General features: G+C 38.5%; 1 protein-coding gene across 6 annotated transcripts in view; it reads right to left on the bottom strand.

Annotated features, from left to right (window-relative positions):
* The window catches only part of ZNF84 (zinc finger protein 84), a 28,072-nt gene extending 12,436 nt beyond the window's left edge, over positions 1-15,636 (bottom strand). The window contains exons 1-4 of one of the 6 annotated variants that reach the window (XM_061384379.1): positions 15,375-15,636; positions 13,687-13,799; positions 10,318-10,510; positions 2,123-2,311 (exon numbers count right to left, since the gene is read on the bottom strand). In XM_061384379.1, coding sequence (XP_061240363.1) covers positions 2,123-2,176 — 54 coding nt within the window. In that variant the 5' untranslated portion in view covers positions 2,177-2,311; positions 10,318-10,510; positions 13,687-13,799; positions 15,375-15,636. Of the gene's footprint in view, positions 1-2,122; positions 2,312-10,317; positions 10,511-13,686 lie in introns of all 6 variants that reach the window. The other 5 variants (XM_061384380.1, XM_061384381.1, XM_061384378.1 and 2 more) reach the window with 5 other exon arrangements.
* Between the last annotated feature and the right edge of the window lie 211 nt (positions 15,637-15,847).

The following is a 15,847-nucleotide window of genomic DNA, read 5'->3' as shown; positions in this document are numbered from 1 at the left end:
CACAAAGAGCCAGACATCCTGGAATGCGAAGTCAAGCAGCCCTTAGGAAGCATCTCTACGAACAAAGCTAGGGGAGGTGATGGAATTCCAGTTGACCTATTTCAAATCCTGAAAGATGATGCTGTGAAAGTGCTGCACTCAATATGCCAGCAAATTTGGAAAACTCAGCAGTGGCCACAGGACTAGAAAAGGTCAGTTTTCATTCCAATCCCAAAAAAGGGCAATGCCAAAGAATGCTCAAAGTACTGCACAATTGCAGTCATCTCACATGCTAGCAAAGTAATGCTCAAAATTCTCCAAGCCAGGCTTCAATAGTACATGAACTGTGAACTTCAAAATGTTCAAGCTGGATTTAGAAAAGGCAGAGGAGCCAGAGATCAAATTGCCAACATTGGCTGGATCATCGAAAAAGCAAGAGAGTTCCAGAAAAACATCTACTTTTGCTTTATTGACTATGCCAAAGCCTTTGACTGTGTAGATTACAACAAACTGTGCAAAATTCTTCAAGAGATGGGAATACCAGACCACCTTATCTGCCTCCTGAGAAATCTGTATGCAGGTCAAGAAGCAATAGTTAGAACCAGACATGGAACAACAGACTGGTTCCAAATTGGGAAAGGAGTATGTCAAGGCTGTATACTGTCACCCTGCTTATTTAACTTATATGCAGAGTACATCATGTGAAATGCTGGGCTGGACGAAGCACAAGCTGGAATCAAGATTGCAGAGAGAAATATCAATAACCTCAGATACACAGATGACACCACCCTTATGGCAGAAAGTGGAGAGGAACTAAAGAGGCTCTTGATGAAAATGAACGAAGAGAGTGAACAAGTTGGCTTAAAACTCAACATTCAGAAAACTAAGATCATGGCATCTTTCATGGCAAATAGATGGGGAAACAATGGAAACAGTGACAGATTTTATTTTGGTGGGCTACAAAATCACTGCAGATAGTGACTGCAGCCATGAAATTAAAAGATGCTTGTTCCTTGAAAAGCATCTTTTCAAGAAAAGCTATGACCAACCTAGACAGCATATTAAAAAGCAGAGACATTACTTTCCCAACAAAGGTCCATCTAGTCAAAGCTACAGTTTTTCCAGTAGTCATCTATGGATGTGAGAGTTGGACTATGAAGAAGGCTGAGCACCAAAGAATTGATGCTTCTGAACTGTGATGTTGGAGAAGACTCGTGAGTGTCCCTTGGACTGCAAGGAAATCAAGCCAGTCAATCCTAAAGGAAGTCAGTCCTGAATATTCATTGGAAGGACTGATGCTGAAGCTGAAGCTCTAGTACTTTGGCTACCTGATGCAAAGAACTGACATTAGAAAAGAGCCTGATGCTGGAAAGATTGAAGGCAGGAGGAAAAGGGGACAACAGAGGATGTGATGGTTGGATGGCATTACCAACTTGATGGACTTGAGATTGAGCAAGTTGCAGGAATTGGTGATGGACAGGAAACCTGGAGTGCTGCAGTCCATGGGGATGCACAGTTGGACATGATTGAGTGACTGAACTGAACTGGAAGCAATGGACAAATTCTTAGAAAAGTACAATCTCTTAAGACTGAACCAGAAAGAAATAGAAAATATGAACAGATCAATTACCAGTAATGAAATTGAATTAGTAATTTAAAAACTACCAACAATAAAAGTCCAGGAGCAGATGACTTCACAGGTGAATTCTACCAAACATTTAAAGAGTTAATACCTATCCTTATGAAACTATTCCAAAACTTGCAGAGGAACACTTCCAAACTCATTCATGGTGCCATCATCACCCTGATACCTAAACCAGACAAAGGTATCACACACAAATAAAGAGAATTACAGGCTGATATCACTGATAAACATAGATGCAAAAATCCTCATCAAAATACTAGCAATGTGAATCCAACAATATAGTAAAGGGATTGATCATACACCATGATCAAAAGGAGTTTATCTCAGGGAGAGAAGGATTTTTCGGTATCTGCAAATCAATCAACATGATATACCACATTAACAAACAATAGAATAAAAACCATATAATCATCCTAATAGATGCAAAAAAGGCTTTTGACAAAATTTAACACCCATTTATGATAAAAACTCCACAAAGTAAGCATAGGGGGAACATACCTCAACATAATAAAGGCCATATATGACAAACCCACAGCTACCATCATATTCCATGGTGAAAAGCTGAAAGTATCCCTTCTAAGATCAGGAACAAGACAAAGATGCCCACTCTTGCCACTTTTATTCAACAGTTTTGGAAGTCCTAGCCATGGCAATCAGAGAAGAAAAAGAAATAAAAGGAGTCCAAATCTGAAAAGAAGAAGTAAAATTATCAGTTTGCAGAAGATATAATACTATACATTGTTGTTTAGTTGCTCAGTCATATCTGACTTGTTTGCAACCCCATGGACTACAGCCCACCAGGCTCCTCTGTCTGGGATCCCATGGGATTTCCCAGACAAGAATACTGGAGTGGGTTGTCATTTCCTTCTCCAGGGTATCTTCCCAACCCAGGGACTGAACACTTGTCTACTGCTAAGTCTCCTGCAGTGCAGGCAGATTCTTCACTGCTGAGCCACTGGGGAAGTCCCTGATACTATACACAGAAAGTCTTAAAGATGCCACCAGAAAACTACTAGAACTCATCAATAAATTTGGTAAAGTTTCAGGATACAAAATAAATACACCAAAATCCATTGCATTTCTATATACTAATAATGAAATATCAGAAAGAGAAATTAAGGAAACAATCCCATTTACCACTGCATCAAAAAGAATAAAATACCTAGAAATAAACTTATCTAAGGAGGCAAAAGACCTGTGCTCTGAAAACTACAAGATGCTGACGAAAAAAATTAAAGGTAATACAAATAGATGGAAAGATACACTATGTTTTCTTGCATTGGAAGAATCAATACTGTTAAAATGACCATAATACCCAATCTACAGATTCAATGCAACCCCTATGAAATTAGGGCATTTTTCACAGAACTATTAATAGAACAAATAGTATTAAAATATGTATAGAAACATAAAAGACCCCAAATAACCAGTAAAGAATCTTTAATAGAGCTGAATGAATCATAGCCTCTGACTTCAGACTATACTACAAAGGTACAGTAATCAAAACATTATGGTACTGGCACAAAAGCAGACATATACATCAATGGAACTAGATAGAAAGCCCAGAAACAAACCCACACACTAGGGTCAATTAATCTTCAACAAAGTAGGGGAAAACATACAACAAAGAAAAGATAATCTTGTCAATATGCAGTGCTAAGAAAACTGGGCAGTTACATGTAAATGAATGAAAGTAGAACCTTCTCTAACACCACATACGAAAATACACTCAAAATGGATTAAAGACCTAACTGTGAGACTGGATACTATAAAACTCCTTGAGGAAAACACAGGGAGAATACTTTTTGATATAAACCTCAAAAATAGTTTTTTGGATCTGTCTCCTAGAGTAATGGAAGTAAAGCAAAAATAAACAAATTGAATCTAATTAAACATAAAAGCTTTTGCACAGCAAAGGAAACCAGAAACAGCATTTAAAGACAACCTACAGAATGGAAGAAAATATTTGAAAATGATGTGACTGACAAGGTCTTAATTTCCAAAATATACAAACAGCTCATAAAGTTCAATATCAAAAAAACAAACAATCCAATCAAAAAATGGGGCAGAAGACATTAGTAGACATTTTTCCAAAGAAGACATATAGATGGTCCAAAAGCACATGAAAAGATGTCTAATTATTTTTTTTTTTAAAGTGCAAATCGAAACTACAATAAGGTATCACCTCACAGCAGACAGAATGGTCATCATCAAAAAGTCTAAAATAATAAATGCTGGAGAGGGCATGGAGCAAATGGAACCCTCCTACACTGTTGGTTGGAATGTAAATTTGTGTAGCCACACTGGAAAACAGTATGGAGGCTCCTTAAGAAACTAGTAATAGAGTTACCACAGACTTGGCAATCTCCCTCCTGGGCATATATTCAGAAAAGATGAAAACTCTTATTTGCAAAGATACATGCACCTCTTAAGTTCACAGCAGCACTATTTACAATAGCCAAGACATGGAAGTGACCTCAATGTCCATGGAAAAATGAATGGATAAAGATGTGGTACACAGTGGAATACCAGTCACAAAAAAGAATGAAATCATGCCATTTGCAGCAACATGGATGGACCTAGAGATTATCCTGCTGAGAAGTAAGTCAGACAGAGAAGGACAAGTATTATATGACATCACTTATAAGTGGAATCTAAAAAAGTAATACAAATGAACTTATTTATAAAACAGAAACAAACTCACAAATATAGAAAACAAACTTATGGCTACCAAAAGGGAAAGGACGGAAATGTGAAGGGATAAATTAGAAGTTTGGGATTAACATATACACACTACTATATATAAAATCCCATTGACAATCAACAAGGACCTGCACAGGGAGCTATATTCAATATCTATAATAACCCGTAATGAAAAAGAATCTGAAAAAGAATATATATATGCATATAGATATAAACGCTATAACCTGAAAGTAACACAACATTGTAAATCACCTATACTTTGATTAATAAAATACTTATAAGTGATTGTTCATATTAGTACTACTGATAAAAATTATATTTATATAACAAATGTACCAAAAAGTATAAATATTCCAAGTGTCCATCAAGTGGTGAATGGATAAATAAAAAATGATATATTCAACATAATGGAATACTATTCAACAATAAGAATGTGTTTCTGACATATACTAAAACATAGATGAACCTTAAAAATACTATGCTAATTGAAAGAAGCTAGAAACAAAAGATTACACTTTTATAAAAATCCATTTATATGATATTTCCAAAAAGAAAACCTGTATAGACAGCAAGAAAATTAGTGGTTGCTTCAGGCTGGGGATGGGAGGAGGAACCGACTGCAAATGTCACAAAGATTCTCTTGGGATTATAGAACCCTTCTAATACTGGATTGCAATGATGGTTATACAATATAAAGTTACTAAAAAAATTACTGAGTTATACACTTGTCAGTGATGTCAGTGGATACTACTGACATAGTTCAATAAAGGTGTTAAAAAGATAACAATATTAATCAATTTATGCCAACATACATGACAACTTAGATAAAATAGATATATTTCTTGAAAGACAATGTACTCAAAAGTGACAGAAGAAAGAAGGTCTGAATTAGTCCTTTAACTATTACAGGAATTGACCCTCAGAATTTAAAACCTTCCTTCAAAAAAACCACAAGTTTTAGATGGTTTCAGAGGTGAATTCTTCCCAACATTCAAGGAATAAATAAAATGATCTCATATAAATTCTTTCAGAGAATAAACAGTGCAAACTTCTCAATTCATTTTATAAGGCCAGCAGACCTCTAATCCCAAATCAGACATGAACACAACAAAAGAACATTACAAGCTCTTAGAGAATCAAAATTCCTAATAAAGTGTTAGCAAATTGAATTTAGCCATGCAGAAAAGGGGCTTCCCTGGTGGCTCAGACAGTAAAAAATCTGCCTGCAATGCAAGAGACCCGGGTCTGATCCCTGGGTTGGGAAGACCTCCTGGAGAAGGGAATGGCTATCCACTTCAGTATTCTTGCCTGGAGAATCCCATGGACAGAGGAGCCTGGAGGGCTACCATCCATGGGGTTGCAAAGAGTTGGACACGACTGAGCAACTAACACACACACATGCATAAAAAGTATAATGTGGCCTGACCAAATGAGGTTTCTTTCAATTATGTAAGATATTGATTCTGAAATCACTATTATATTAACAGAATAAAGGAGAAAAGCCATTATCATTTCAAAATGCAGAAAAGGCATATTGTGAAAATCTGTTCATTGTAAAATACTATCAACAAACTAGAAATAGAAGGAAATTTAATCTGATAATCATAATCTATAAAATATGTACAGCTAGCATCATACTTAATGGTAAAACACTGAGTGCTTGGTCTCTGAGGACTAGAACAGCACTGTCCAACAGAATTTCTTGTGATGACAGAAATGCTCATATCTATACCATCCAATAGGAGAAGGCAATGGCACCCCACTCCAGTACTCTTGCCTGGAAAATCCCATGGATGGAGGAGCCTGGTAGGCTGCAGTCCATGGGGTCGCTAAGAGTCTTACACGACTGAGCGACTTCACTTTCACTTTTTCACTTTCATGCATTGGAGAAGGAAATGGCAACCCACTCCAGTGTTCTTGCCTGGAGAATCCCAGGGACGGGGGAGCCTGGTGGGCTGACGTCTATGGGGTCGCATAGAGTTGGACACGACTGAAGTAACTTAGCAGCATACCATCCAATATAGTCACTGACAGCCACCAGTGTCTACTGAATATGTCAAAGGTGACTAGAAACTGACTTTTATATTTTATTTAATTTTAATTTAACAGTATGTGAAGCTAATGGGTATAGGTTATACAACTGGTTTTTGTGCCATTTTTTTGGGATGGCAGATTTCTGTGCTATTAGTGGTGGGTCCCTCCTGAGTTTATGGAACAAGGTAACTCATGGTGGGCTGCTGGAGTCTCCAGGTGGGCACTGGCCATGCTGGAAAACCAATCATTGGATTGGAGGGTTGGGGCTTTCAGAGAGATGCTATCAGTCCAACCTCCATGGAGCAGACAGGGCTGGAGGCTGAGTTCCATCAAATGGCCAGGGATTTAATCAATCACACCTACACAGTGAACACCCAATAAAAACTCTGGATATTTCTGCCTCAGGTTAGCTTTCTGGCTGGTAATCAGACATAGGCCAGGAGGATGATGTATCCTGATTCCACAGGGAGAGGGCACAGCAGTCCTCTGTTTGGGACCCTGCCAGACCTCACTCTGTGTCTCTTCATTTGGCTGGTCCTAATTTTTGGCCTTGTAATAAAACTAGTTTTAGGTATAGCACTTTCCTAAGTCTTGTGAACTGTTCCATCGAAACTGAGGGGGTCATAGGAACCCCCCAAATTTGCAGCCAGTTGGACAGAAGTGTTGTGTGTGGCCTGAGGACTCTCGAACTTACAGCTATCAACTAGTGAAGGCACTCTTGTTGGGGATGGTGCTCTCACTCTGCAGAGTCTGTGCTAATTCCAGGTGGCTGGTGTCAGAAGTGAGCACCTGTGATGTGCTATGTAGTGGACAGCGCAGGCCTGGGTGTTCCTAATGAGACAAGGGTGTTCCTAATGCCACCTCTAGTCTACAAAGTACTGCAGGAGGTCAGAACAATACAATGCGAGGAACAAGTATAAATATTGAAAACAACATGTAAAACTGTCATAGATGGCATGATTACATAAAGAAAATCCAAAAGACCCTACAACAATTAGAATTAGTTCATTGTGGACATTCTTCTTGGATATCACATCAAAACTAATCAACTGGTCTCACAAAAATGAGCTGCAATGTAGAATCTTCATTCATATTGGTAAACTTCTCACATGGTCACATTAAAATCTACTGTTTTATCTTGCTTCTTAAATGGATCATTTACTCATTAATGATTTTACAAATCATGCATTGGCCATGTGGAAAACTGGTTTCCTGAGTTTAAATCTCACAAAAAAAATGGCTTTACTAGTTAATTTTATAAACATTTAATGCTGAAGTAATTCCAATTTTACTAAACTCTTATATAATGTGGAAGAAACTTTTGATAAACTTTTTGACACTTGCATGATCTTGATAACAAAACTCAATAGGGATACTGCTAAGAAGGGAAAAGCAAAGGCCAAGTTACACATGAACACTGATTTGAAAATCCTAAACAACATCACCAAAGTACTATACTGAACAAAATATAAAGAGGAAAATATATCAAAAATAAGCTGGAGTTTATCCCCCAAATTCAAGGTTGATTTAATATTTAAAAAATAATAATTGATATTTACTATATTAATAGATTAAGGAAAAACATATCATCATCTCAGTAGATACAGATAAAACATATCTGTAAGTGGAAGAATGTACATCACAGGAGCTACAAATAACAGAAAAATCTAACAGCTTTAAAAAAGCACATTTATGTTTTTCAAAAAGAAGGACTAGATTTCATAAGGGAGAATATAAAAGTATGAAAAAGAACAAACAGATGAAACAACACACCAAAAATTGAAAAATAATCAACATTTATTTGTTATAGAAAGTCTTAGCAAACTAGGAAGTCAGTGGAATTTCTTTTTATTAAAAAAAAAAAGTATTGCTGATATTTTTATAAACATGGAAATCTAACCAAATCTAAAGAAAAATTATTAGTTAGTTTAAATGGGCTTATGAAGTTCCTGAATACCAAGACAATATGCAAAAATCTAGTATATTTCTATGTTTTGGCCATACTTTAAAATTATAACAAAATTTTATGATAACTAAATTTTAAGCTACTAATTGTAGGGCAGAAGAGGTACAAACTGAGCCTTGATGTAGTTTGTGGTACTAGAGAACAGCATTCTAGTTAGTAAATAAGAAAAATGTTACAAGGAGGGTGTTATCATTTTGCAGCTCCTAATGAAATGATCCATACAAGCAGTGATCATTTAAAGCCATAGCAAGACAAAGAGAGACCTGTGGGCATCGTGCAACTCCTGAAAGAAGTACCACAACAACTTCTGAAGCATTCTTGCCAAGAAGTCACACTTGAACCTGATCAAACCTCAGTGTGGAACTTGCTGTGATGATGGAAACGTTCTTTACCTGTGCTACCCAGTTCATGGCTGTCCAATCTGTGGCTACTAAGCACTTGAGAGGGGACAACTGTGACAAAAGGATTTAACTGAATTAACTTAAGTTCAGTGGTATGTGGCTGGTGGCTTCAGTACTGGACAGCACATCTCTGAATCTACCAATTTACAGGAAACCCAGGTGACAACACACCAGTAACAGCATGGGGATGTATCACCCACCACATCACTTATTCAGAGCCTTCAGATAGTGAGAAACTACAGATCAATGGCCTGGCCTCTTCAACAAATGATTTGGATAGAAAAAAATACGCAGTGTCAAGATTAAGAGACAGATTAACTGCACTGTATGAACTTTACTTGAGTCTGATGCAAACAAATGACAATTTATGAATTTATGAGACTAATGGAAACTTGATAGTGGCTGGATTTGATGATATTAAGAAGCTGCCTTCAGGGACTTCCCTGATGGTCCAGTGGTTAAGAATCTGCCTTGCAATGCAGGGGACAAGGTTTGAGTCCTGGTTTGGGAACTAAGACCCTACAGGCTGTGGAGTAACTAAGGCCATACAACGCAACTACTGAGCCCATGTGCCACAACCAGAAAGTCTGTGCACTGCAATGAAAGATCCTGAAAAGATGCAGGAAGAACCTGCATGCCACAACTAAACACTGACACAGCCAAATAGATAAACTTTTTTTTTTAAAGCTTTGAAAAATATAAACTGAGGAAATTGAATGTATATTTCTTAAAAAAGAAGAAGCTGTCTACATTGAAGAGCTTGCAAATGCAATGAATCTCAGAAACAAATGAAAGTGAAAGTGAAAGAAGCAAAACACAAATGAGCATGCACAACAGCAGACAAAACCAACTGCAGTGTTTGCGGATAAACACTTAGGAGTAAAACTAAACAGACAAGCAAGGAAATGGTTACAGAAGCTAGAGTCCTGGTTCCCTCTGTCAGGAAGAAGCTGTGATTGGGATTGAAATTGTGATTTCAATTTCTTGAAATGAAATGGTGGTTTCATGGGTATTCATTTGATAACACAGTAAGCTGCACTTTAATATTTTATGAACTTTTCTCCATGTGAATTCTGCTTCACAACTAAAGAGGTAAATAAATAAATAATTATGGTGATTAAGTTCGGCTTTGGCATACTACCCTTGGGTCACATTCTGTGGAAAACCATGAAAAATGGCTACAATACTCTTGTATTTATTACAATGTTTCTCCTGAGGACACTACCACTATATCATTTATTTAAAGGCTTCCCCAAGGAGTGACCAATAAATACTTACTTTCCATGAAGAATTTTGCTTTTTCATTTAGATAATACAATTCATATGTTTATTACACTTGTCGAGAATTTGAGAAGTTTATAGCTCATTCAGTAATTATGTAGGACACTAAGGCTTATAAAAATCGAAACTTTAAGAACTTCTCAAGGCCCTATAGTTATTGCATCACTGCTTTGATTTTGTCCCAGTTTGGATCTTCCATTCTGAGGGTATCTTCCCCTGACTTCTTAACAATGTAATATTTTGTTTTTCACTCTTACATACTCCTTCTAATCCCCTGGAAAAATAATGAGGAATAAACACAAACTCACCTGTAACATGGTCATTTCTGCAGCCTGTGTGAGATGATCAGCAAGTCTGAGTTTTGTTCAGTCCTGTGGCCTCTGCTTCTACCCTGAAGCTCTGGAGTGAGGTCTTTAACACCAGGAATGAATTTCTCTGCTGGGAATGCCTTTCTTGTCTCATACGAGCAGGCTTATTTGTGGGGAACCAGGATCTGTGAACCTGGGGACCAATGCACTTCAATTGGTATATTCATAGTGCACCTAAAATCCCTTCCTTTCTTGCTGGGAAATAGGAATGGATAATCATCTAATGCCAGAGTGTCTTTTCTGTATAACTGACACAGGACTACCAGGGATAGAAATAGAATGTGATACAAAAGAATGGCAGAAGTGCATGTCTCTGCACACAGATAAAGATTACTCAGCAGAAGTAATCCTGAGATTCAGTTAATGTCCACTGAGGACACTGAGGGACAGTGCTGGGAAGGACAAGGCAGCTTTGTGTTACATAGACTTTTGGAAAGCTTATGTGATTTGTATTAAAACAGATCTAAGTTTTAATCAACTTTTTCCTTTTCCTGGCTTTGTGACTTTGGGTAAGAACAAATAGAAAACTAAGGTTTAAAATCTATAACCTTCCTAATTTATGTCTGCCAATCATATCAATTTCTAAAGGAAGTATGTTAAATTCAGATTGGCCAGTTTTTCCTTGTACTTCTGTTGATGTTTTGATTATATGCTTAAAGTTATGTTGTTTGAAGCATAGAGACTATATATTTCTGGAGAATTAATCTTTAGTTGCTATGTAATGCCATGGGGATTCTGAGGAATAAATGAGATATTAAAGGGAAAGTGACTAGTTCCTGGCAATAACAACAGCTCTCACATCTGAGTCTTTTCAGTATATAAGACAAAATACTAAACACTTTATAACAACCCTCACAGACAACCCAAAAGGCATTTGACAAAAAAGCATTAAAAATCTCCATTTTATAGAACAAAAAATGAAACTTAGAGTGTGCCAATGACTGCACAACTATTAAGTATCAGCAATGAATGCTATTCTCTTTTTTGCTATGTTCAGGGTTGTTGACATTTAGTTGCTTAGTCGTGTCTGACTCTTTTTCAAACTCCATGGACTATAGCCCTCCAGGCTCCTCTGTCCGTTGGATTTCCCAGACGAGAATACTAGAGTAGGTTGCCATTTCCTTCCCCAGGGATCTTCCTGACCCAGGGATCAAACCTGCGTCTCCTCAATTGTCAGGTGGATTCTTTTATGACTGAACCACCTGGGAAGTCCTACATTCAAGATATTTACTTCCAAAATCATACAGTTATTGTGTGTATTCATGTACAGATATGTTCACACACTCACCCTACATCTCAGAATTAGCTCTTATTTCCATGCACACATTCTGTCACCTTAGTTCCACAGAAACACAAATGAAGAACAGCCTGCTCATCCCTATGACACACTAAAGCAGCACTTCAAACACCAACCTCTTCCCTTTCATGTCTTCCTGTGATTCAGCCCTTGGTATCAACTCAGAAATACATATTGAAGTTCCTTCCAGTTACACAAGAAATGATTCTTTTATATACCCTAAATTGTGAAAATATATTCATTTTAGAACTGGAACTGGCACACATAAGAACTAAACAAAGAGATCATAATTATTACAGAAGTAAAATATGATGACAAAACTTAGAAATGTATATAAACTAAATAAGAAAAATTTCTTTCTTGTGACCAAACATAACCACTCTTAAGAGGTGGTATAAACAATCTGGATATTTTTAACAAAAATATAAGGTCACATTTAAAAACTGTTTTTGCTTTCTTCCCACTATGCAAACCATCTTTCCAGGTCAACAGACATAGTACTGTAATATCAACAGCCTTCTTATTTAAACAAATAAAAAGGTAGAAAAAAAAATATGTATATCAGGAAAAAATACATAAAATATAGAAATATACATGACAAGAAATGTATACAGTTCATAGGCTAAAGCAAACTAAAACCACCGATGGGGACTATAAAAATAGACTTCCTCACACACAAATTGGTCTTTCTAGGACAGAAAGACTTCATAATTCAGCCCTGAATGATTTATATTTTTAGTCAATTCCAATCACAATCTCAAAAAAAATTTTTTTAACAAGCAATTCTAAAGTTCACCTGGAAGAAAAAAAGGTACAGGAACAGCTTTGGACATTTTTGGGAAACACAAGATAATGAGTGTAAATAGGTCCATGTAATATTAACATATATTGTAAAATTATATTAAAAAAAAGTATTTCATACTGTCTCCACAAAAGATTTACAGCTAAATAAACCATAACAGCCCAAATATGTAAATCTCTCACGCAATAAATGTGGCACTTCACACCCAAAGTAAAACCCGATTACTTAATGAATAGGAGAAGTGATTAACACTTGAAAGAAAATAAAGCCAGATATCTATCTCATATATTACAACAAACTACAGTTGACCCTTGAACAATTTGAGGGTTAGGGACACTAACCCACCTCACCACCCATGCATTCAAAAATCCTCAAATAATATTATAGTCAGCCCTCTATATCCAAGGTTCATATCTGCAGATTCAGCCAACCTCTGATCATACAGTACTGTGGTATTTATTGAAAAAAAACTGCATATAAGTGGACCCACGCATTTCATACCCCTATTTTTCAAGGGTCAACTGTACTTTCAGAGGGATCAGAACTTAAAATAATGAAAACCATGATAGTGCCTAAAGAAAACACAAGTGAGTATTTGTGTAGTTTGGGGGAAAATGTCCCTACACATGCTACAAAGGCAAAAGTAAAAAAATGTTACTTAAAAGCCAGTAGATTTAACCATTAAAAAAAAGTAATAACCTCTGTGTGGTTCAAGAAAAGTCAATCATAATACAAACATACACACATACCCCAGATAAGGATGATACACCTCTAGTAAATAAATAGGTCATTTCCTTTGTGTTACACTTTCACTTTATTTCATGGAATAAAAATTAAGCAGGCAGCCAAATTCACAATGTGATCTTTAAATTTCCTTTGTCAGAAACTACTTGGCAAAGTTTAGTTGGGTTTCAGAGAAAATTTATCAAGAGTAGAGAGAAATGTTGAAATGAGGCATAAGAATCTGAGGTGGAAAAAGTGTGATAAGCCATCAGTGTGGTAGTTTTTAAAAATTTGATATTAACTGCTCAGCACAATAGATTCGACCTTATTTTCATTTAATTTATACAAATGTTTTTGCAGGTTGGCTCTTGAGAGAGCTCTCCCTGAGTGCTCTTCCCCTTGACTTCCATGTATTCCTTCAGCAAATGGAAGCCTACCCCCTACACTATAGAATTTGACCCTTTTAACTTTATGGGTTTGAGTTTACCTCAGCAGTTTCCTGCACAGCACTGCAGTTCTCCCCATGACATGCTCACGTTCACCTGCAGGAGGAAGGGGCACCTTCATCATCATCCCAAAGTTCCCACTCAGCATCAAGTCCTGTGGAATTACAAGGGAAAAAGAACAACGAAAAGTGACATTTACTCACACCTATCATGTGCCAGGTTTCCCTGGTGGCTCAGTGGTGAAGAACTTGCCTGCCAATGCAGGAGACACAGGTGGGATCCCTGGGTTGGGAAGATCCCCTAGAGAAGGAAATGGCAACCCACTCCAGTAATCTTGCCTAGGAAATCTTGAGGACAGAGAAGCCTTGCAGTCCATGTGGTCCCCAAAGAGTCAGACACAATGTAGCAACTAAACAACTATGTGCCAGATGTTCTATATACCACGCTGTCTTTTTCGATGCATTCAGCATTCATTACAGAAGTAATACTGCACAAAAGTTCATGTGCCCCAAACAGATGATATATGCAAGAATGGTAGATTGGGGCCACTGGTTCCATGCAGTCTACCCCAGGGCCTGTGACCAAAGATCCACAGCAGCAGTAGAAAGAGGGATGGGCAAATGTCTTGGGCGTCCCTGTTTATATTCCCAGTATACGCATGATAGAGTCCCCTGTCCAGGGATGATGGCAGCAGGGCAGACTAAGGAGAAAAATAAGAGAAAGAAAAGATTTCAGGGGCAAGTTGAAAGAACTCCCCCAGAAAGGTCAAACTCCCCACTTGGGACAAAAAATATCCCACTTGGGATTGTAAGGGCTTTAAGCAGGATATGCAGCATATTCCCAATTTTGTTGTTTTTTTCTTAAAGGGAACAAATAAGGTTATTAACAATATACACACATTTATTGACTAAAAGATGTACAAAACGTTAGCAGTGACTATTTTCTGTTGATGGGATCATGAATGATTTTCATTTGAATCTGTTTATCAATACTCTAAACTGACGACAGTGAACATATTTTAAAATCCTTAATCCAAGAAAACAGGCAAGCAAAGTAGTTTCAGTCCAGCACCATGTGGTTGAAATAAACAGTAAGGAATCAATAAGTAATCAATAAAATAATGTGTTTTAATGACTGCAAAAAGCTTCCAAGCTAGGGAAGAAAAGGTCATTTCTTGCCACTCCCTCGGTTTCAGATGAAAAGCCTGAGACCCAGGAACTGTGAGTTGACTGTTTCAAGTGGCAGTTGTGGGTCAAAGTCAGAGACAAGGCTTGAGGCCAACGCTGTCCTCACCGCATTAGCAACTGTCAAAGTTGTCTGGCTTTTTTGTTAGTAGAGACGCCTCGGAAAAAATCCTACTGATAAAAGCAGAGGCAAGCTGGGTGGAGCCCGGATGGAGGCGAACAATCGGGTCGCCCCGCGTACACGCCCAGGGTGCCCCCACGACTGGCCGTGTGTCCCGAAGGTCGCGCGCGGCCGGGCACGCGCGTGGGAGACACCACCTGTACGAGCCGGTCTGGAAGGAAACGTCAAGGTGCTCAGCACTGGCCGCGGCGGAGGAAGGGCCTCCCCCCACTGCTAAAGCCCACCGGTGCCTACCGCAACCCAGCCACTGAGATCCAGGCAGAAATGCGGACGCCCACTTGCAGCCCTGGCACGACCCCCAACCCGGCCCCCACGAGCCCTCTCAGCCCCCGCCGCCCGCCCCACAGGGATCCAGCCCCGGAACCTGCAAAAAATGCCTCGGACCACGGACGCGCCGGACGGGGACCTGGACCCAAGTGACCGCCCCGCCCCCGGGCTTTGCGCGACCCGGGCAGATCCGCGGGATTCCCGACGGCCTGGAGCCTAGCCGGGGAACAGCGCGCGCACGAGCACGCGGACACTTGCACAGTGGCCTCTCGCGTGGTGGCGAAGGACAAAGAGAGGGTCCAAGCCGGCTGCAGAGGGTTGCGCGTGCGCGCGGGAAAGGCCCTGCCGAACTACACTTCCCAGGAGGCCCTGGGACACGCAGCGTCAGGAGTCGCTGGAACGCGGGTCGGTCTTGGAGAAAACAGAAAAATAATTGTAACACATTTATGGAAAACAGATAATAAAGCACAAAAAAAGCGAAGTTAATCTATAACTCAAGTGCAGTGGGGTAGGTTATAATTTTCACTATTTTTTTTTTTAAAGAGAGTAAAAGGCAGGATGAAAAAAGAA

Source organism: Bos javanicus, chromosome 17, assembly GCF_032452875.1.
Source record: "Bos javanicus breed banteng chromosome 17, ARS-OSU_banteng_1.0, whole genome shotgun sequence".
NCBI lineage: Eukaryota > Metazoa > Chordata > Mammalia > Artiodactyla > Bovidae > Bos > Bos javanicus.
This window is presented reverse-complemented; position numbering and strand designations above follow the sequence as displayed.